Raw genomic sequence first — 23055 nt, 5'->3', positions numbered from 1 at the left:
AAATGCCTATGGTCTAGTTAAAGGCAAGTGGGAACGAAGAAAGGAAGGAGAGGCTATAGGTTTTGCCACATTCATCAAGAGCTGCACAGAGCCAGGTATGGCATCGCTTTCTTTATTTCTGAAGCTCTTGAGGTTTTTAGGTTTCATTTTTACAAAAGCAAGAAAAAGTTGTTTCTATCACTGAAAAAAAAAAAAGCTTAAAAGCCACTACAGGCAATCCTCCCGTAAACAGGATGTACTTAAAGCCTGACACAGCAACGGTTTTTGGTTTCTCTTCCAGAAGTAATCTAGGAAACTGGCAGTTCTTATACATTAGAAATGTGACTAGAAGCGCATCGCTCAGCTCATTCACATGAAACAGCAATGAAGCAAACCTTGTATTTTCAACTTCAGAAATCAAACATTTCCATTCATTTCCACAAATAGCAAGGCATATGGTTTACCTTTCTGGTTACACCACTATTTCAAGCCAGTACTGTGTGATTAAGGTTTCTACTTACCATGATAAATCATATTAAAGCCCATAAGCAGATGCAGCTTAAAATTCAATAGCTGAGATTACAGTTGTGCTAGCAATAACGTGTTAAGAACTACTCCAGTCTTGACTCCAAAATGTGAGAGTTTTACCACCCTCAGGTATGCTTCAAGGTTTGGCCTTTCAGTAGGGATTTTGGCAACACAAAAACCTTACGAAGCCAGGCTTTAGATTTTGCTATGGCATGCTTTAACCTGTAGCTCAGCTGTTTACATCTTAACAAGAAGTAATTATCCCCCTCTGTGCAGCACTCCTGGGACTGTATCTAGAACACTGCATCCAGTTTTAGGACCCACGTACAAGAAAGATGTTGACAAACTGGAGCAAGTTCAGTGGATGGCCACCACGATGATCAGGGGGTTAGAGCACTTGTCCTACAAGGAGAGACCCAGGCTTGTTCAGCCCGGAGGAGGCAATGGCTGGACCTCAGAGCTGCCTTTCAACACCCACAAAAACGTTATTGAGATGCAAGGCAAAAGGCATGATTTAAAACAAGAGAGGTTCAGACTAGATAAAAGGAAACACCTTCTGACTATTAGGACAGTCGAGTAATGGAGCAGATAGCCAAGAGAAGTTCTGCAGTCATCATCCTTGGACGCTTTCAACATCCAACTGCAAAAAAAACTCGAGTAGCCTGATCTGATCTCATCGCTAACCCTGCCTTAAACAGGAGGCTGGACAAGATGATATCCAGAGGTCCCTTCTAACCTGAATTAGTTTAGATGACAGAATTATGAAATATCGAACAGCCACATAAAAACACAATCAACCTATCATAAGCCCCATCGCTTTCAAGCTGGAAACTCAAGGGAACAAAAGGTTTCTCTCTCTGACCTCCCCAAGCATTCTTCCGCCAGCTTCACCCATTGACATCGCAGGCTCCTGACCCCCTCCCTTCAGATTTCAATATAATTCTAACTCAGAAAAGGAACTACACAGAACTGAACGGGGTCGGGGGAGGGGGGGAAGCTTCCCATGATGGCATTTAGGGAGAAGCATTTCCAGTCTCAACTGGAATAAAAAGGTTTTTATTCTACACCTAGACAAACAGCATTTTCATTTTTACTCCTCTAACAGTACTTCACCATGATAAACATAGCTTTTCTAAGAATACCTTGACTTTTAAATGCAAGGTGAAACTCACATCACTCACATGGTCCAATGAAAGCAAGGTTAATAGATCTTGAAAGGAAGCATTGAAAGTTAAAATGAAAATACGTAATAAAGTTTCTTGATTTTTAAATGGCTTACTAAGCTGATCTTTTCTAATATTCTAAAACTATTGGCAAAGAACGCATTAAAACACTGCTTTGGTAGCAAATAAGGCTATCATTGGAAATCTCAGTGTTGACTGTGGAACTTGATTCAGATTCTGTATTTCTCACAACCCACATGTTTTTCCTTATTAAAAGATCATTGGCTCATGTCAAAACAATAGTAATTAGTGGGAGAGGGGAGCAATTTATCTTCATGCTCCAACAAATACAAAGTATTAAAAACATATCCTTCTTGCACAGATTAGCAAAATGATTAATACCCATATATATATGCAGATCACTCCCCTGCTGAGTATGAAAAAGAAGAAAAGACTTCTGGAAGGAATGTTAAAAAAAAGTTCCACTTCGAGTATCAGTTCATTAACAAATCTCATCTGCATTCATTCTCCACTTACCTCATTTTCAGTTAGACAGTGAAAGTGCAAGTTCCTCCAGTATGCCACATACGGCAAAAGATGATTATAATTCACAGGGTTACAGTACAGATGAACACTGTCAGGTTTTATTAATATGATTATATCTGCAACAAGCAGAACAAATATTATTCCAGCATCAAGACTCCATACACAGAAGAATTATATGGGCACAAAAAAAACCCCTACAGAAACTGAACAGAAACCCCTTTTCCTATAATGTACCTCATTAAAAGAAAACTGTTTAACTATTTGAACACACAATCATTCCCCACTTCTTTAAAAAAGAAACAGTTGGCAGCCATATACAGTTCCAAGTACAATAGTACTTCTTGCTGTTCAGAACAATTGTGGGTTTATTCTGAAGTCTTGCACAGAACTTACATCAGCCTGTCCTTTGAAAAGCCAAGAGTGTCAGTGATGAGTCCTTACAGAGCACTTACAAAACTGTAAACTATAGTTGCTCTTGCCTGATATTACATCAGAAGGTTGCTCCAACTAAAAACTAGCACCACAGCCTATGGGGTAGATACTCAAAGTTTCATGCAAATAAGGCAATAATAATCTATGATCATGGTGATCGGCCACCTTTCAAATATTACAAAAGTGAGTTAATATGTTAAAGTAAAGGAGCTCAAGTATTTTAGAACTCCAGAGGTGTGATCACACAATAATTGATAACACATGTACACACATACCATGACTGAACTAGGACTTCTCATAATGGGCTGTATTTGTCTAGGTTTAGAACACCTCGGGGAATGTATGGAGGGGGGATGTGTTTAAAAACAAGAGTTCTTCAGCAGCGTTTTTAAGAACAGTTTTTCAGGTGTATATACACAATTAGAGATTTACTGACTTTTTTTTTTTAGGTATGCCCCTTTTTCTGCTCACCCTCCCTCCAGAAAGACTGAAGAATCATAGAATCACAGAACAGTTTGGGTTGGAAGGGACCTTTAAAGGTCATCTAGTCCAACCCCCCTGCCGTGGGCAGGGACATCTGCAACTAGATCACGTTGCTCAGAGCCCCGTCCAACCTGACCTGGAATGTTTCCAGGGATGGGGCATCCACCACCTCTCTGGGCAACCTCTGCCAGTGTTTCACCACCCTCAGCGTCAAAAATGTCTTCCCTCTATCTAGTCTAAATCTCCCCCCCTTTAGTTTAAAGCCATTCCCCCTTGTCCTGTCACAACAGGCCCTGCTAAAAAGTTTGCCCCCATCTTTTTTATAAGCCCCCTTTAAGTACTGATAGGCTGCAAGAAGATCTCCCCAACAAAGAATAGGTAAAAATGCTGAGTATGTTACTCACCATCAAGAACTTCTTCAGGAAACCCAGTTCTTTCAAAGTCGTTGTTATTCTGGTTATACAAGCCAAAAAGCAGATAGTTGGCCAGTTCCCTGCAACCTTCATTGTATCGACTATCTATTCCTGCAAAAGCAAAACCATATGTGAAGCGTTTTATGTCCTAACATTGTACACCCAAAAAGTTTGTTTTGTTCCCTAATAAGAAAACTTTAAAACAGGAGTATTAACTCAACTCCCTTACGTAGTCAGTGGGTGCTTATGCCAGTAGAACATACTGGGAAAAGAGGGTAGGGATAAAGGAGTTTTTGCAAGTTCATTGCCACAGGCTGACATTCCACTCGACCTAAATCCACAGGCATTGCTTAAAAAATATTAAATGAGTCTAGTTTTCTGCAGTGCTCTGCATCCATAAAAGTTCAATTTTATCTAGTAGTTCAAACTTAAACATCTGTCTGTATGCAGTATGCATTCTAATTAATATGTTCTTGATTGAAGCTTCCGAACAAAATAATCCTGTGACCTAAATCTCCTGCTTTAGAATACGTGATTAAACATTATCTTATCAGTATTACAGTGCAATCCCTGAGTCACCAGAAAGCCAGTGCAGACTTCTAACAAATCATGAAAAGGTATTCTGACAAAACATATGGTATACGAACAGCTTCCAAGGAAAGCCTTTTCTGGTCCTTGGGAAAATAAAATTAAAACAATTGAAGATCTGGAGCATGAAGAGATAGAAGATAAATACAAGAAGAAAGGAAACAGGCCACAGATTTAGGAAGACAGTCACAGTCATAATTCCTAATGCTACTGTAATAAATCAAGTTTTCTCCACAAGTAAAACTACGCGTGAAGCAGCATCCTTGACATCCACGCTTGACAGAGGTCACCAGTCTTGACCGCTACAAAATTTCTCATAAACACTAACATCAAGTTTTCCTACCAAGTTATATCAGGATACAGTTGGATGGTTGCCAACAAATCAAGATTTGTTAGCACTGTCCAAAGGAGAGATCAGTACACTGATAATGTAATAACACAGCCTGGATGTCTGGGTTTCAGGATTTGCATCGGAAACCAAACTACCCAAGAGTCATCTGAACTTACGAGAAATTGGAACAAACCCTAGGTTCTCCTAATTACGTTCCTTTTTTTATGTTATGCTTCAGCTTTAAAGTGCTAACCAATGCCGTGTCTGCATCCAGCTACTGAATCCCACATCTTAATAAACTCCCTTGTTTGTGTAGTAATTGGCCTTTGGATAGCTAACGTATGTTCCAAGGTATCAGATATTTGGTTTAAGCCTAGAGAAGAGGAACAATCACTTCAAATTGTGCTGCAGCTATGAACCTCTGTAATACTGCTCCCCGCTCATGGCTTCATGATTATCAGCACCAATAACACACTATAGCATTGCATTCCTTGAACCGTGTTGGGAAAGGGGGAAGCTGCATCACACTTGCCCCAGCTTTCTCAGCCCTCAAAAATCTTTCCAGCCACAATCTTTGAATCCTCATTCCTCTGCTATCCAGCTTCTAGCACTGATCTCCCATTCAGACATATATATAGGAATGGGGTTTTTATATATATATATATATATATATATATATATATATATATATATATATGTGTGTGTGTGTGTGTGTCCTTGGAGCATGCTCTTTCCAAAACAAGTCACAATTCTGTGTGTTAGGAGGCAGCCCTTGACAAAGGGAGTATCAAGAGCCTTAGCAGTCAACCTGTAACTCATGTCATGGCATCGATAAGACTCAGCTAAAGAATGCTCAGGCCCAGTCTCTCATTTTTCCCCCCTGCTGCAATGTTCTGTCTTTGCTGTGCCAATAATTTTCTGCAAAACCAGATTGCCCTGGATCTGGGAACTCAGAGAGAGAGAGAGAGAGAGAGGCGCAAAAGAGGGAGGAGAGGGAGAACACACTGTCTCTCTATTTCATTTACATTTCCAGCCCCATGAAAGCAGGCGTACCAATGTAATCCAGAATTCAATGGGACTCAACACACTAATATATCTGCCAAAGCCCACATCTTTAGGTGGGATTTTAGTTACAATCAAGTGTGGAGATGCCGTTCTTCCAGGAAGTAACCATGCCATTGCTCTAGGGAGCTCCATTTAAATGTAATCAGTCTCCTTGAAATCAGCTATAGCCTTAGAAAGCTAGCGCACACAATGTCCTGATGATAATCTGTTTTACTGATTACTTGCCTAACTGAGGCGACTTCTGAAGGCAATCAGATGAGCAATAATCTGGCACAAAGTAGGAGTTAGGATAGTCCCTTTCAGTGGCAGCAAGCTGTTAGATCAGTCGTTCTGCAAGCAGCATTACTTATGTTTCACAAGCAAACACCACCTATCATATCAAATGTTAATCTATCAAGGCACCCTCAACTACAGGCCAAACAGTGTGGATGGAAGGTGCCGTGGCATTTGCACTTTCTTTTATCAAGCTCATTGCTAGGGTTTCCAAAGCCTCAACAGCCAAGGTGGTGCGCTCAGGGAGAGGGTAACAGAATAACACATAGTGACGCAGGAAAAGGAACAGATTATTATAAAGTCTGGAAGATCAGAAGAAAAATGAGAAACTGTCCTCACAGAAAAAAAAAGTTAAGATGTCACCATCACTTGAAGAGTTTGAGGTTTTATATGGGTTGAAGCAGAGAAGATCTTCAAAGCTAAACACCAAAACCCCGCTTTTTCAGTTAATGACAGAAGGGGAAGGGAAGACAAAAAGAAGATATTAACAAGGGGGCAGCTGATAAGCTTAACTCCTATAATAGAGGACATGGGTGAATGTATTGCTTGCAGAGCATTGACAGGCTAGCAGGCAAGAAATTAGCTTACCATAAAAGAATTAATTCTGCAGAATAATTGTTTTTTGCGGGTTTTGGTTTTGTTTTTAGTATCCAGTACAGACAGGAGCTTTCATACTGAGGCTTTAATACTATTCTACAGAAACATATGGAGTTAAATGATCAGATATAGTCAGCGGAAAATAAACAGGAAATGAAACAATGACAAAGATAAGATACCTCCAGAAAGCATATCAGGAGTCCTCAACAGAACAATGGGGAAAGCTATTAATTAGGAAACCCCCACGCCTGTCTCCAGCTGAGCTGGGAGTTTAGTAACTCCCAGCCTGTTCCCAGCTCATCACAAGGCTGTAGTTCGACAATGACTCAGTCTAACAGCTCACTGCTGCCCGAGGAGCCATTCCTGCTCCTTCTTCTCCTGCGGGCAGAGCTTATCTGACCTCTCAACAAGCTGATTCCGTTTGCTAAATTGGCAGAAAACTAGTCTGGCCAAATATGGGGGGGGGTGTGTGTGGGTGTGTGTGTGGAATCTGTCTGCTCAGTAGGATGAACCGGGTGCAAGGTACCAACCACCAGCACTGATGCAAAATGCATGTGGGGAGGAAAGAGAGGAAAGGGAAGAGGAGCAGTCTAGGGGCAGGCTGAGACTCCCCTTTTGAGCTGCAAAAAGTATTCAGCTCAGCCATCTGTCATATCTGTGATTTCACAGTTGCTAAGCTGACATAAACATAGCCTACAGGTAAAAAAAGCCCTGCATTCTTTGTCCCAGCCGTGTATTTCTGACACACCCCTGAGTATCAAAACAAATAGTTCTTCCATAACACACCGAACAGCCATGTGAGCTCTAGGGACATCAGGGAGGTAGCAGGAAGGTGAGGCTGGAGAGACTGGACAGATCACGTTTAGACAGCTGCCGAAAACCAACATGCAGTTGTGGAACTGCCATCTAAGAGAAGTAGCACAATAATCATTAAAACAGTCTCCATTGGAAAAGGGAATGGGATGAACAATCGGTCCAACGCACTAAACGCTGGTGAGGTTTCTTCCACATTCTAAGAGCAAGAGCTCTGTGTGGGAAGGATATAAAAACCAAGGTAAAATAAACTTAAAGATTTACTGGCACAGCCTGTGAAGCATTCGTATCCTCTTCAGGGGGGATAAAAACTAAATATCAAGGTCTGTAAAAATTTAGCTTCGCTATGCTGAACTGCAAAACAGTTTGATCTACAACCAGAACAGCTACAACTACAATCAGATTTATAGATATAACCTACTGAAGCTAAATACACATCCTCAGAAATCAGATCAACTTAACTGTGAGCTGAAAATCTCTGTTGAAAGGTAAGATGCGAGAAACAGCACTGTTAAAAAAAAAAAATAGTTTAGAGTAGAATTTAAGTAGTTTGATACACTGTTTTCTTAGCAACTTCAACAGCAACACACTCCAGCTGAGACATCACCGCTTTTTAAAGACATCTGCCATGCCAACCTCCAAGTTTCTTTTTCCTGCCAGTTGTGGTGTCTTTTCTCCCCGGCAAAGAATGCAGGAATGCTACCACTCAACCACTTTAAAGTAAGATGACAGGATTCTTTTAAAACATCAGCTGTAACTACATTTAAATAATTGTATCAATAATAGGTCAGTTCTCATCTCTCTTTCGAATCTTACAATGCTGGCTTTAATTTCAGTATAAATGTTAACCTACTTGAAGTGAAGCTATGAAAGTTTATATTGTTTTTATCTCACAGCCCAGTATGTAAAATTAAAGTTGGGGTGAGGGAAATGCATTAACTCCAGGTCATTAAAGACAGTCAAGTGAAATATAACATGCACTGACTGTAAAAAAAACCATAGTTGTAAGAGTACCTGCTTTGCATACAAGTCAACAGGACTCAAAACGGAAGACTACATATTTTTTGTCATCTGAACCTTGTATCTGAACACAGATTTAATGCATTTATAACAGAGTGACATGCCTGCTTAATCAGAAGTTATGCGAGAAACTCTGCAGGCTACATTAGACAGGTCAGATTAGACAACAACAGTCCCATTGTGGGTGCTGAGATTAGTGCAAAGCACAAGTCTAATAACATAACACACTTTCTATAGTTCTGTAACAGAAATGCTTATTTATTAAGAGGTATGGTCTTAGGCACAGACTTAAATACTCCACATTACACTGATGATTACACAAAGCTATTCCTTTTGCCTGTAAAGTTTTCCCTAAAGCCCTACAATGTTTTGAGTGATTATTCTTTGCTTGGGACTTCCTGCAGCTTCAGAATTAACAATAGTCAAGAAACACTACAGTGTCAATGGCAAGAATTAAGAGATGGCACAACTTGTCATATTTTGAGCTGGCAGTGTGCCCAGGTGGCCAAGAAGGCCAAGGGCATCCTGGCCTGTATCAGAAACAGTGTGGCCAGCAGGAGCAGGGAAGTGATCGTGCCCCTGTACTCGGCCCTGGTGAGGCCGCACCTCGAATACTGTGTTCAGTTTTGGGCCCCTCACTCCAAGAAGGACGTCGAGGTGCTGGAGCGTGTCCAGAGAAGGGCAACGAGGCTGGTGAGGGGTCTGGAGAACAAGTCTGATGAGGAGCGGCTGAGGGAGCTGGGGTTGTTTAGCCTGGAGAAAAGGAGGCTGAGGGGAGACCTCATCGCTCTCTACAACCACCTGAAAGGAGGTTGTAGCGAGGTGGGGTCGGTCTCTTCTCCCAAGTCACAAGCGATAGGTCGAGAGGAAACGGCCTCAAGTTGTGCCAGGGGAGGTTTAGATTGGACGTGAGGAAAAATGTCTTTACTGAGAGAGTGGTTAAACATTGGAAGAGGCTGCCCAGGGGAGTGGTGGAGTCCCCATCCCTGGAAGTATTTAAAAGACGCGTAGATGAGGCGCTTAGGGCCATGGTTTAGTGGGTCGACGGTTGGACTCGATGATCTTAGAGGTCTTTTCCAACCTTAATGATTCTATGATTTTATGAAATTAGACTAGCAAAGGCAAAAAACTAGTACTTTATCCGGTATGATTAAGTTTCATTGGAAGTTTGATACAGTGACCATATAGACCTTCTAGCTGTAAAGTTACTACTTAGCCAAAGACTTCTTAAACTCTTACCCTAGAGAATGTGGGATAGGAAGTCATGTTATACAGTTAGCATCAACCGAAAGAGAACTAGGTTATACACCTTTACAACTTTTTTGTGGTTCAGTAAATGAGCTTCTTCAAGTTTTCTTGTTACATCATTTAAAAAAAACAAAAAACAAAACAAAACAAAACCCAAATCACACACCAGGCTGTTGTATCATTTCTTAACGCAAGCCTCTTACTACACATAGCTTCTTTAGGGCTACATTAGATTTCTCCATCTTTAACTGTAATACATAATTTAAACAATCGCTCCTTAGTCCTATGCTCTAAGGAATTTCAGTCATCATTCCTGAATTTTTCCTTTAATATCTTGATGCTGACTATATAATAAGAAACAAGAGTCAATGTTACATACAGAAATGATATTAAAGCAGCACAAAAAATGTTACTTTCCTATAGCATACTTGCACATGTAGCTTTATTTCGTATCACCCTTTTCTCCCAACCCCGAAGAAATAAAGCACTGAAACCACATGCTGTTTATATGCCACCACTTAACTTGTAACTGCTTCCCGGGTTTCTCATGCAACTCTTTAAGTGCATTTTGAATTACTTCCCTGGAGGCAAGACCTCCCTCCCCCTAAATTCAGGTTTTATTAATTCTGTCAGTTTTCTGATTATTCCTTCCCCTCTCCACCAAGCCTGTTCTCAACCACCACCCTCCGTAGTATATCATGACCCCTAACCTTGGTGCTCCTCTGCTCTTCTCCACCCCCTTAACCTCAGCCCCTTCTAATCCCTTCCACTTCCCCACCTCCACGGGGAAACCAGCTGCAACGCATGTGCCTTCAGCCTTGAGCTTTTACGCCAAGCACCAGCTAGAAAGCAAACACTGCCTAGACAGCTGAATGTTTACTCCAAATAGATATGGATTTAATTCTCCCCATCTTTCCTTCAATTTCGACATTAACAAAGATACTCTCTTCCCTCCAGCCACTTAAGAAGTGGTCTTAATCATAAGGCTTGGAAGAATATTGATGGTATTACTATTGTAGCAAGTTTGCCTGAAATCAGTAAACAGACCTAATAATTATTGAGGGACAAGAGAGTGTAACAATCAGATAGCTGTCCTCTTGCTGAGAGAGAGGGCTGGGACTTGGGGGACGATGGAGGAGCTGATCTTCATCTTTCTGAAACTTATGCTATCTTTATCAGTACAGTGAGAAGAAAAGAGGGGGGGGAAAGTAAAACTAACCTAAAATGCACAGGATTCCATCAGGTTGAGATTTGCTGCTCTGTGTCAGGATACTCTGAATGTTTCGAAGGCGGCTGCAGCTGCAAAAGAAAGAGAATTCATCCTTAAAGTCAGTGTTTTGAAGTGCTCAAATTTGGTAGGCTAAAGAGTTGACCTAGCTTTTTTCTTTGTTATATAAACTAAGTGGACACACTTCAACTTCTGTATCTTTTCTTTGAAATACATTCAGATCTCATATCAAACCAATCCCAGATTATTTATTTTTGTCCACTAAAAGATGAAGTACATAGCCCTGAGAGAAGACTAGAACCTGTAACTATCCCTTCTAACCAAGTGCCCTGTTAATCTCTAACCTCTAGCAAACATTTCTGTTCAAGCTTCCTCTCACCAAGCCAGCAACACTCCTTTCTCTACCAGAGAAGTAGAGAGCAAATAAACATGGGGCAGGTGATGCCCAAGTAGAAAGTTGACAAGGGAACGGACTGCAGTAGCTCCTACACCCCAAGAGGAGTTTGCAAACGATGAGTTTCAGCACGTCCAGCACCATCAGACCGCTTCCACCCTGTGTAACTATATAATATGGACACATCCTAGACCTCTTACAAGACCAAAGTGAAAAGCATGATATTCCTGTAGGGGAGAAAGCGGGAAGGCACAGAAAACTCCGCCTCCACTCGCAAACCTGCAGGGTCTCATCCATGTCCTCGTTTAATAAAGCATCAGTGTCACGCTATCTGCGGTGGCCCAGTGATGCTTTTGATCACCAATATCACGAAGACTCAGATGGGTCACCCTGTCATTATTACAAGCACATACATAAGCAGAAACACAGAACCGAGGGAACTTTCAGACAGAAAAGAGAAAGCAATTTCATATAATCATAGAATCATTAAGGTTGGAAGAGACCTCTAAGATCATCGAGTCCAACCGTCAACCCAACACCACCATGTCCACTAAACCATGTCCCTAAGCGCCTCATCTACACGTCTTTTAAATACTTCCAGGGATGGGGACTCCACCACTTCCCTGGGCAGCCTCTTCCAATGTTTAACCACTCTCTCAGTAAAGACATTTTTCCTCACGTCCAATCTAAACCTCCCCTGCCGCAACTTGAGGCCGTTTCCTCTCGTCCTATCGCTTGTTACTTGGGAGAAGAGACCGACCCCACCTCGCTACAACCTCCTTTCAGGGAGTTGTAGAGAGCGATGAGGTCTCCCCTCAGCCTCCTTTTCTCCAGGCTAAACAACCCCAGTTCCCTCAGCCGCTCCTCATCAGACTTGTTCTCCAGACCCTTCACCAGCCTCGTTGCCCTTCTCTGGACACACTCCAGCACCTCGATGTCCTTCTTGTAGTGAGGGGCCCAAAACTGAACACAGTGTTCGAGGTGCGGCCTCACCAGGGCCAAGTACAGGGGCACGATCACTTCCCTACTCCTGCTGGCCACACTATTGCTGATACAGGCCAGGATGCCCTTGGCCTTCTTGGCCGCCTGGGCACACTGCCGGCTCATGTTCAGCCGGCTGTCGACCAGCACCCCCAGGTCCTTTTCCGACAGGCAGCTTTCCAGCCACTCTTCCCCAAGCCTGCAGCGCTGCATGGGGTTGTTGTGACCCAAGTGCAGGACCCGGCACTTGGCCTTGTTGAACCTCATCCAGTTGGCCTGGGCCCATCGATCCAGCCTGTCCAGGTCCCTCTGCAGAGCCTTCCTACCCTCGAGCAGATCAACACTCCCGCCCAACTTGGTGTCGTCTGCAAACTGACTGAGGGTGCACTCGATCCCCTCATCCAGATCATTAATTTTAGTGAGCCCTCTGAGATAGACAGCTCCTGACCAGGGGATTTTCTCTTATTATTTAAGCTTCAGCTGCTACAGTTGTTCCTTGCATCTGGCATTACTGTCTAGAATTTTATTTAGTCCATAATGGAAAAACATAGAACCAATACTCAAAAGCTGAACTCCAGAAGAGTGTCACTTTTTAAGAAAGATTTTTTTCTGCAAGACAAATTAACAAACTGAACTTGTACTAGTGGGTTTCCATTCAGAAAGCAAACCACAGCTCAGAACAACTCTAAATGAATTGTACTTAATGCAATCATAAAAGCAGAAACTTTTTCCCCTCTATACCCAAAGAAATATCTAGATCATTCTCATAAGATGCATGTTACCTCTCTCATGACTTCTGTATTAAAACCATGAAATTTTTCTAAAATGAACAGTTAAGGAAAGTTATAAGCCTAAAGTATAATCTTTGATAATCTACATTAAAAACAAATGTAACCATACCAAGTCTTGCCAAGATTTTCATAATCAAAATGAATTGGTTTTTTATATAAAGTTTAATTTAGTTGTCCAACATGCATCTTCAAGCCAGGCAAAAAATTCAGCTACAATAGCCAGAGAGCACACAACATAATTTGTGCTTCTAGGCAACATTTTGTGAGCTTGTTTTAATACAGATAGGAGGCAAGAAATTTTACTACTGATATTACTGAATGTGTTTTCTTGTTTATAGTCTTGCTTATATAACTATGAGCTGTGCAGCCCTAGGAAACAAACGTCTCTTACAGAAACACTTAAACAGAGCTAAATTTATGACCAGCTCAAACAAACAAGAAAGTAAGGTCAAGTATTCCTATTTTCATATAATAAGCCAAGTAAAAAGCAAATAGATCTTTTCAGTAATACTACAATTATCATGCTCTACTTTCTCTGAAAGACAGAATGAACACAGAAGGTTTATGTTATAGCTAATCTAAGTGCAATTCGAACATCCACAGCAAAGGACAGACAACATTTGAAGATACTTTCATAGGAAGTACAAAATCAATACAAACCACTCCAGTTTTATTTTTTCCCGGTTTTAGGTTGCCTATTTGAGTTCCGAATCCCTCAATTATTCTTTTTGCCTGAAACTTCCCAATTCATATTATATACTGTACTGTATCCCAGTCCACTGTATGTATGAATAGATGTTTTGATCCAGTCTTAGATACAGAAACAGAAATTAAAGCCACTGATGACAGCAAAAAAACACCTAATCAGGTACTATCAGATGTTGTTGCCCATGTAGGTGATGCTATGAAGTCCGTGAAAGAAACGTTGAACTTTATGCTGCACCTTTTAGCAACTTCTAATTATTAGTTCTTTAAAACCTAAGCTAAAACTGAATCTCACAGCTATCCAAACTTAAGGTTTTGTATCTTATTCTGGAAGATTTTCGCCCCATCATTAAGCAGGACCCCAGAGTAGCTAGGTGAGAGATGATCCACTATGGCAAGCTATACACTGCTCATACTTTTATACTTCCCATGTCACAAGATCACGAGTAGAAAAAAAATTGCTAGACTTTTCACTGTGGGTACAAACAAATTTGACTTATTTCATCTGTTAGTATGCAAACAAGCCTACAGTTGTTTAAGGACCAGCTGCAGGCAAGTAGAATTGCTAGAGCCTCTGTAAAACACAAGAAAATGGAAGCAACTTTATGTACAAAGTCCACATGAAAACAAAGATGCTTCTCAACCTATCTGCAAAGGCTTGTTTAAGAGAAACCCATGTTTCCCGAGACTATCTGAAGGACAGATTGAAAGGACTGTGAGAAAGCACGCCCAAGGACTTCTGCAGTGACACCAGCAGCAGCTTCCAGACTGACTATTAAAACATTTACCGTATCAGAGGATGCATCTTCCTGCTTCTGCTCAGAGTGAGAAGAGAAACTGTCATCAGAAAAAATATTATGAATGCTTCCAATCTGAAGGCACAAGAGGAAGATTTTCATTCAACTCCTCAGAAACAAGATGCAAAAATCCTTCTACTACTCGTGTTCAACTTTTACTCTTGCAGCAAATTTAAGTAATTATCCAGTCAAAGATGGGTTTTTCTGGATTGTAAAATATTTTTAAAACCTCTTATGCATTTTAAACACAGCATGAATACATACCTTGATTTTGCTATCATTTCCTCCCCCCCCCCCCCGATACTGATCACTTTTAAAAGAAAGGAACGGTTATAACTCAGTTTGGCAAAGAACAAGTACGGAAACTCCTTGTAAGAAACTCGTGGGGGAAGATACTCCCTTTTATTAAAAATTATTATTATATGATACGAGGTTAAATTATTCCCAAGACCTTTAAATTTTAATTTCACACTAACAGTTTCAACGAAAGGGAGACCTGATCAAGTACGTTTATCATTTAAAAGAAAAAGTAGTGTTATGAGCCTGTGCAAGGAGACCAGAGCAGAGCAAAGCAAAATACACAATGCTTTTGTCTTCTTGAGCTCTGGGCAAGTATTTTCTGATCTGTACAAGTAAACTGCGGTGGGAGTAAAGGGGAAGAGGAATTGGGGGAGGAAAGTACTTGCATGTTTGTTCTGGGTTGGGTATTTCTTTCCCTACTTAAGTTTTGATTTAAGGTTAGGAATTTCACTCTCCTAGAATTCATTTCTGTGAAGGATACTGAAAGTAAAACTTTGGTGCACCCCTTAAAAATATATAACGTTCTCAGATTAAGCTGCTAGGAAATTTCTGCCAAGCAAAGTTAAATGTCAGTGCTACATTTCCTTCGGGAGACAGTCCTGACATAAAAGGAAAAGGCATAGGGCAAATTATATGTTCATTATTTCCTAATGAGATTTATGACCATAAAGATGTTTATTTCCATCTTCATATTAGACAGCCTCCAGCAGAATATTTTTCCTTGCCTCGTTTAAAGAAGTGGTTTCTATGCAAGAAATCTTCGGAAAGGCTTCTTCACAGAAATATTTTCAACATCATTTCAAGTGTGTATAAATCATTACATTCAAAGGCTGACATTAAAAACAGAAGACTTCTGTGTCTGAAGAAAGACGTTATTCAGAAATACTGAAGAGAATAATTAGAATTCTTACTACATGCTTTTAAACAATACAGGCTAAACTGTGTATAAAGTCAGAGAAAAAAAAAAAAAAGGCATTTTCTTGCATTTCACATTAAGCAGTCATCTGACAAAACCAATGAAATTATCCTGGGAACAAAAATCCATGACTTTTTCCTGCCTCCCAAGCAAGCGCCCTAGCAAAGGTACTGACTTTTACTCCTTTTCATTTTACCACAGTAACACAATTTCAAACAGAAGCAATGAAGAATGACATCTGCACAATGGCGTAATCCTCTGGGCTTCAGGACGCTTTCCTGGAAGATATGGCTCTGGATCCACCTACATACATAACACCACAAATAAATTTTACAGTAGCTTCCTGCTGAAAAATCAGCATTAGGTGTGTTTGAAAACACAATTACATGAAGCCCTTCTAAGGAAGCCCCAAATACCTGGACTTCAGTGACACTTGGACAAGACATGAGCTGCACGCTACTTATCCAACGAGAACCACAGACAACCAGACTGCTTTAGAAGTGGAGAAGAAGTTGGTGAAGTGAGAATTTTTCCAGCATGCACGTTTGAACAGAAGATGCGATTTCTACACCATCTTAAGCCAGTATAAGAGCCCACGGTGCTGCAAGCAACAGTCTCGCCCTTCTCACTGCCTTTGTATCTGCACTAACAATCTCGAAGCCATGTGTCAAGTCAGATCAGCTTACGGATCCAAACAAACTCTAGCCCAGGAATTAAAAAAAAAAAAACAACACTTTCAAACATCAGTAAGCTGATCTGACTGCCGACGAAGGCAGGTCAGAAGGCAAAGCCACATTTTGGGGTGGCATCTGGCAATAAAGTGTGCCTGGGCCAATTAAGAAACTATACGTTGAGGTACTTGATATTCTGCTAATCTTGGACTAGATCCAAAAAAGGGGAAGATAATTGACAGTCATTAACTTCTAAGAATTAGTGCTCATCTGTTCACATGCCTTCATACTAATTATGCAAAGTACCTTGCTTTACAACAGTCTAGGCTGTCACAACTTAGTAACAGACACGGCGCTGCAAGCCACGTATGTTGGCAAATAAAGAGAATATTAACAACTGTGCCTTTCTCAATCAGAAAGAACAGATACATGTTTTAAATAATGCCACACAGTATTTTAATTTTCATTTTATTTATGCTTCCACAACGCGTTCCTTTTTTCTGCATCCCTTGTTGCTAGCTGAATTTATTCTGCGCGCAAGCTTCCTCTTCTTGACACTGTAATCCAGCAGTACTAATGCAGCCACGATATTAGCATTGATCCCCAATTGATTCCCGATGGATTCCCACAGGCAGGCTTACCATATGTCTGGGACGGCCGCAGCTGTGGTTAACGTGCAATTCAGCTGACAAAGGATGTGATTTCACTGTGTTGAGCACGTTTTGCTTCATATCGGCAGATGTTACCCTCCTCCCCCACAAAGGCTAGGCAGCCTTAAAATCCCACACGTGGTCCAGCTTTGATAGATAGCAGCGAACAAGGGGAAAAAAATCTGAGACACCCCTGGCAAGCTTCTGCAAATCCTCACATTAACAGGGTTCATCTTCAGGGAATGACTTGAATAGATTCATGCTGTCTACCTAAGCCAGACACTGGTTTTAACATTAAGGACTTGATTTTGAAATAAATAAAATGGAAAGATAAAACAGCTTCTTTTTTTTCCCCCAGATCTCACTTCTTGTTAACTTGCTGCTACTGCCATCTGTTTCCACTCTAGCCCCAAAAAATCAAGTTTATTTTTCACGGGCCTTTTGTTGACCTCACAATTTCTACCAGAAACATTGTTATTGTCTGCTTATATTAGAGTACAGGATATCCCTGCATTTCCCACAGTCTGACATTATTACCATCTTAACATATTTGTGAAACCAGAAACCAGGAGTCAGACTGAGTTAAAGACTTTCAGAATTTCTTTAATTTCAAAAACAGTTTATTTGAAATTTACCATCTAGCTTGAACAAACGTGCTTTCTCTGTTTTATTTTTTTTTTTTCTTAGCTCACCAAAATAACTCTGTTTTACTGCTTGGCACTCACAAAAGACAATGGCATTCACCCACCTTAAAATACATGATAATTTTCCAGCTATTTTCAAAATTTCTCTACAATGAACGTAGGGAACTTGACTGTAAATAGGCGATTAGCAACTTTGAAAACGCTTAGCATGTTTAGCAACAGTAAGTAGCAAATATTAAAACCGGACAAAAAGGAAGAAATTTCAACTCTGTGTGCATTTTACAGGACCAAATTCCTTGTTTCTTGACTTTAAATGGACAGTAATACTCAATTCTGTAATTCAGAGATCTCAAAGCACATAGGAACAAGTACGAATCTCTCCTTACTAAACATTTGGGACTACCTGATGCCATTTGCAAACTACAAGCTTGTTCAGGATCTTTGGCACTTCAGCACATCTGAACAGTAGCACTATTTATTGAGAACGCACATCAATATTCATACTGGTATTTTCTATAGCCACGCCGGATAGTGCAGCCCCTCGGCATACTTGTTTACTATGAGTAACTCACAGACAGGACTTTAACAGCAGCTAATGGGCTGGAAACGAAGTGAAATTCTTCCATGGGTGCAATCAAATGATAGGGTGCCCATCACCTACACAAACGTACGTGCCAGTTAGACCTGCAGCCCTGACACGTTCTCTGTTTAACAGGCTGATTTACGAATACCAGCTCTGTATTTTCACTTTCTTAAATTGCAGCACGTTATGAAGGATGCCAACTGTTCTCCCAAAAAAACATTAACACCAGAGAAAATTACAAATTACAATATTTGAAGAAGCAGGAAAAAAAGCTGCAGTGCAATTATCTGCCATCAGTCAATCTCTGATCAGAAAGACAAAGCAAGTGTCCAGCACTTCAGCAGAAATCAGAAGTTAAGCTACAGCGCCTTAAGACTAAATTTACTTTCAGAGCCCAGTACTGGACCACAACCACCGCAGCCACGCCGCCACAAAGCATGAAGCCAGATGCTTTGCCATCAGTTCAAGCTGAACGATTGCAAAGGGGTAAATTCGGCTGAAGCTCCAGAGGCAGCTGGGTTAACGCAATAGCTCTGCTCCTCTCCTTGGCAACTTTTCCTTCCCAAGCACTCCTTCTACCTTCCTATTCCTATCAGCCATACAGTCCCACATCCCTCTTAACTTTGGCTGCAGCCTAGCGCTTGACAGACCCTAAGCCATCTTACTTCCCTAACACGGCAGAAAACCATCCATATTCAAGGAATGGGGTTTCTCTCTCTTTTTTTTCCTCCGGTACTTCAGCAAGTTAAATTAGCTCTCTCTTTGCACAGCTAAGATACAGTGCATTCCTTAAAAAAATTTCGGTGAAACTTGTGCTATTACAAAATCCTGAACCTCAGCATAATTAGATAAGGAACACATGGATACAAACTGTTAATCTTTCAACACAGATACGTCCCCTGCTAAAACCGATTGGGAAACCACAACTCTTTCGTCCCTGCACCACCATGCTCCCAAAGACTGCGCTGACTGCTCCTCCGAAGCCGTAGGAAAAAAGCCACGTACTTAACCGCTACGTGATTAAAAACAGAATGGTTTAGAGGATGATAATATTAGGCATACAGGCAGAGACAACATAAAAATGAACCCAAGCACGCGTTTTGCATTTCCCCACATAGACATGCAGCGAGAACTAATCGGTATTACGTTACAAACATGGGTAATCAATAAGGAGGATTTGCCTACTCTGTTGTACATAAAGGTAATGCAAAATTGGGTGTGTCCAAAGCCCTACCAAATAGAACAAGTTTATATTGATTTTAGATGGTGATATTTAACCAAAGCATTTAATAGAAATTTTGTTCAGAAATGCACATATTCTTAAGGAAAACACTCGTTCCCCACTAAACGCGGACACGTGAAACATGACATCATTTTCTAAAAAGGCATACCCTTTTTTGGGCAATACTCATCTCTTAGTTAAGGGATTTTTTTCTTTTTATTTACAAAACCATTCTTTACTTCCTTTTGTTGTTACAAAGCCTAGGCTCGCTGTGGCAAACGCCCGCTCCCAACACACCATATGGCAGACCAAAACTCTGAAGTACGTGGAAGAACTCCAAGAATTATCTCTGGCCGCTTCTCTATTCTTTATATAGTCTTAAGAATTTTTCCATTCCTGTTTGGGAGTTGGGGGCGGGGGGAGGAGGGTAACGGATTGTTTTGTTTTAAGTTATTTTTATTAACTGCCTGGTATCTGCTGACTGCTTGGGAAATTTATTGCAAACGCTGGCCTCCCTGCCTCCATCTGGCCTGAAAAAAAAAAACAAAACTGTACAAGAATGAATGTTGAAGAGGAAAAAAAAAAAAATAACGGATGACATGCCTCCTACAAACACACCAAATTATAGATGCTGTCTGGATCTCCCAGTGGAGCTCAAAAGCTTGCAGATGTTCACGGAGAGTCTGAATGTTCTCATGACAACTCTAAAACAGGATCTCAGATTACAAAATCACTCATAAAGAGAGGGGCTTGAGTGGAAACCATTTTCTCTTTCAGCTTGTTTCTTTTTTACCATCTTGGTATTCTGTAACTGACCATGAATTTTGAGATACTTTCCAGCTATAAACAAATACTAAGCTCTTTCTAAACAAATAAGATTAATTTATTCAGTGGAAAAAAAAATTTGAAAAGGTCACTTTTCCTTCCCTCTTCTGATCGATTCAATTTCTAACTGCAGGCAGAGAGGGAACACAAGCATCACAGAACAGCCATGTTCATGTATTTCAAGCAAACAGAACGACCTCCATTTCTCTCTCACAGTGCAGAATTTCTCACTTCACAGGCATATTGTCTGAAAAGTAAAAATGCTTTTCTTCCCTCCTTGAACAAGATATCAAAACCTTTTTTCTTAAAAAATGTAAAAGCTATGGCAAACATATAACCACTTTAATACCCAGGCAGCTCGGCCAACTATTTGTTTACGATTTACATGCAGTTCTGCAATTTACATGCAATGTCCCAGTTACTCTATTATCTGACTTCACACTGGTGAATACTTCCATGTATTGTGCTATAACTATTGAAAGCATCAAGCACTTCAGTTCCCGGGTTGTTCTTTGTGATATTCAGACACTTCAGATAATACACAGTAGCCTAAAACACACACATGGGTGCACCTTAAGTCTTTAAAAAGGAAATAGAGCTCTAGCAACCTAATAATACCTGAACTGACACCCGAGCTCCCACAGAGCCAACGCTATCATCTAACACGTCCCCACGCCCCATCTCTTGTCAAGCTCTATCCTCCATATTTCTGAAGCTCAGAGAATGTTATTGCCTTCATACCTTCAAGCAGTTCTCCGCAAGCCACCCAGCAGGTGCCCACACAAATATACCATCTCCTTTCCCTCCAGAATCCCTCAACCCCTCCCAAACCTCTGCTTATCCCTACCCTAATTTGGCTTTCCTACCTTTCCCAAGCCCTTTTTCCCTACTTCCAAGGTAGCTCCACACCCATCCCCTCCCAAACCAGACCCAGGCTTAGCTCCCCGCAGCAACACTACCCCAAGCCCACTCTCTCCAGACCAGCCCCTCTCCAAGGTGCCCAAACCTCTCTTTTTGTCCCCCAGTCCATCATAGCCTCCCACACACCCTCCTCCAGTGGGATTCAGGATTCGCCAATCCCTACACCCACAACGTCAAGTCAGGCCCCTTGCTGCCATCCTGTCAAGGCCATCAGCACTTCTCTCCCAGTAGCCACCTGCAAAGTTAGCCCCCCCCCGCGACGCCCCATCCCTTCCGCCCATAGCCCCAGCCCCTCAAATGCTGCTCCTAATGCTCCAGCCCCCCATAACCACCCCAACCTCCTTAATGGCTCCAAATCCCCCTGCAATGCCCCCCAAAACTCGTTAATGCCCCCTGCACTCCACAAAACCTCTCCTTAACAACCCCAACCCCTTTATTCTAGCCTATCTCGGCACCTCCAAAGCCCTTAACCCCCCCACCCTTCCTACCAGCCCCCCTCAACGCCTTTAACATCGCATTTTCTTCCCAATCACCACCTTCAGTGCACACAGCCCTCTAAACACCTCATCTCCTCCCCCACCAAACCCCCCAACGCCCCCAACCCCTCCCCATCACCTCCCCCAAAACCTCTGCTCGGTGCCCCCAGCACCCCTAATGCCCCAGCCCCGCTCCATGCAGCCCCTTCAACGCCCCCAGCCTCCTTCATGCCCCTGGCCCCTCAGTGCTCCCCAACGCCCGGCCCGGCCCCACCCCACCAGCCCCCTCAGTGCGGCCCAAGGCCCGGCCCCTCCCTGTCAGCTCCTCACACGCACACACACCCCCCCACCCACCCGCCCCGGCCCCGCACCCTCAACGCCCTCCCCCGGCGGCTGCCCCCCGCCCCCCGTTACCTGACGAAGGCCTCGGCGGCCCGGGGGCGGCGCGGCGAGGGGCGCGGGGCCGGCAGGAGGAGCGCGGAGCGGCCGCACAGCGCCATGGCGACGGCGATGCGGCGGCGGGAGGAGGGAGCCGGCAACGCTGCGGCCGCTGCGCCCCGCCCCGCCTCGCCCCGCCCCGCCCCGCGCCGCGCCGCACGCACCACCGCTCTCCCCACCGCAGGGGGGACCGCGGCAAGGGCCGCGCCGCCGCCCGCGCTTTCCGCCTTCCCGGACGCGCAGGATTCAGCCCGACTTTCTCACCGTCTCACACGGAGCGGGGACGGAAAGGCTTCTACGGCCGACAACAGCTGGGCGCAAACACAGCGGGGGATACGGCTGGCTCCCCCCTCCGCGAGGCATGGGCTCGTCCAACTCCTGCCCCCGCGCGCACCCCCCCCCGGCGCAGGGCTAGTTCCACCCCCCCTCCCGCCGCTCATGGGCGCGTCCAACCCTCACCACAGCTCCCCCCCCCCCCCACCGCCGTGGCGTGGGCTCGTCCGACCCCCCCTCCCGAAGCCCCGCGGGACGGTGTGACACGGAGCCCCACGGAACCCCGCGGGGCGGTGTGCTCCTGACCCCCCCCGGAGCCCCGCGGGACGGTGTGACACGGAGCCCCACGGAACCCCGCGGGGCGGTGTGCTCCTGACCCCCCCCGGAGCCCCGCGGGACGGTGTGACACGGAGCCCCACGGAACCCCGCGGGGCGGTGTGCTCCTGACCCCCCCCGGAGCCCCGCGGGACGGTGTGACACGGAGCCCCACGGAGCCCCACGGAACCCCGCGGGGCGGTGTGCTCCTGACCCCCCCCGGAGCCCCGCGGGACGGTGTGACACGGAGCCCCGCGGGGCGGTGTGCTCCTGACCCCCCCCGGAGCCCCGCGGGACGGTGTGACACGGAGCCCCACGGAGCCCCACGGAACCCCGCGGGGCGGTGTGCTCCTGACCCCCCCCGGAGCCCCGCGGGACGGTGTGACACGGAGCCCCACGGAGCCCCACGGAACCCCGCGGGGCGGTGTGCTCCTGACCCCCCCCGG

General features: G+C 43.5%; 1 protein-coding gene across 1 annotated transcript in view; it reads right to left on the bottom strand.

The window, feature by feature from the left end:
* The window catches only part of DNAAF9 (dynein axonemal assembly factor 9), an 80024-nt gene extending 57941 nt beyond the window's left edge, over positions 1-22083 (bottom strand). Inside the window, exons 1-4 of the mRNA XM_076337514.1 lie at positions 21998-22083; positions 10699-10778; positions 3536-3655; positions 2208-2332 (exon numbers count right to left, since the gene is read on the bottom strand). Of these exons, the coding sequence (XP_076193629.1) occupies positions 2208-2332; positions 3536-3655; positions 10699-10778; positions 21998-22083 (411 nt within the window). The remainder of the gene's footprint in view (positions 1-2207; positions 2333-3535; positions 3656-10698; positions 10779-21997) is intronic.
* Between the last annotated feature and the right edge of the window lie 972 nt (positions 22084-23055).

The sequence above is a fragment of the Aptenodytes patagonicus genome, chromosome 4 (genome assembly GCF_965638725.1).
Source record: "Aptenodytes patagonicus chromosome 4, bAptPat1.pri.cur, whole genome shotgun sequence".
Lineage (NCBI taxonomy): Eukaryota > Metazoa > Chordata > Aves > Sphenisciformes > Spheniscidae > Aptenodytes > Aptenodytes patagonicus.
Note: the sequence above shows the minus strand (reverse complement) of the source record. Positions and strands in the feature narration are given on the sequence as shown.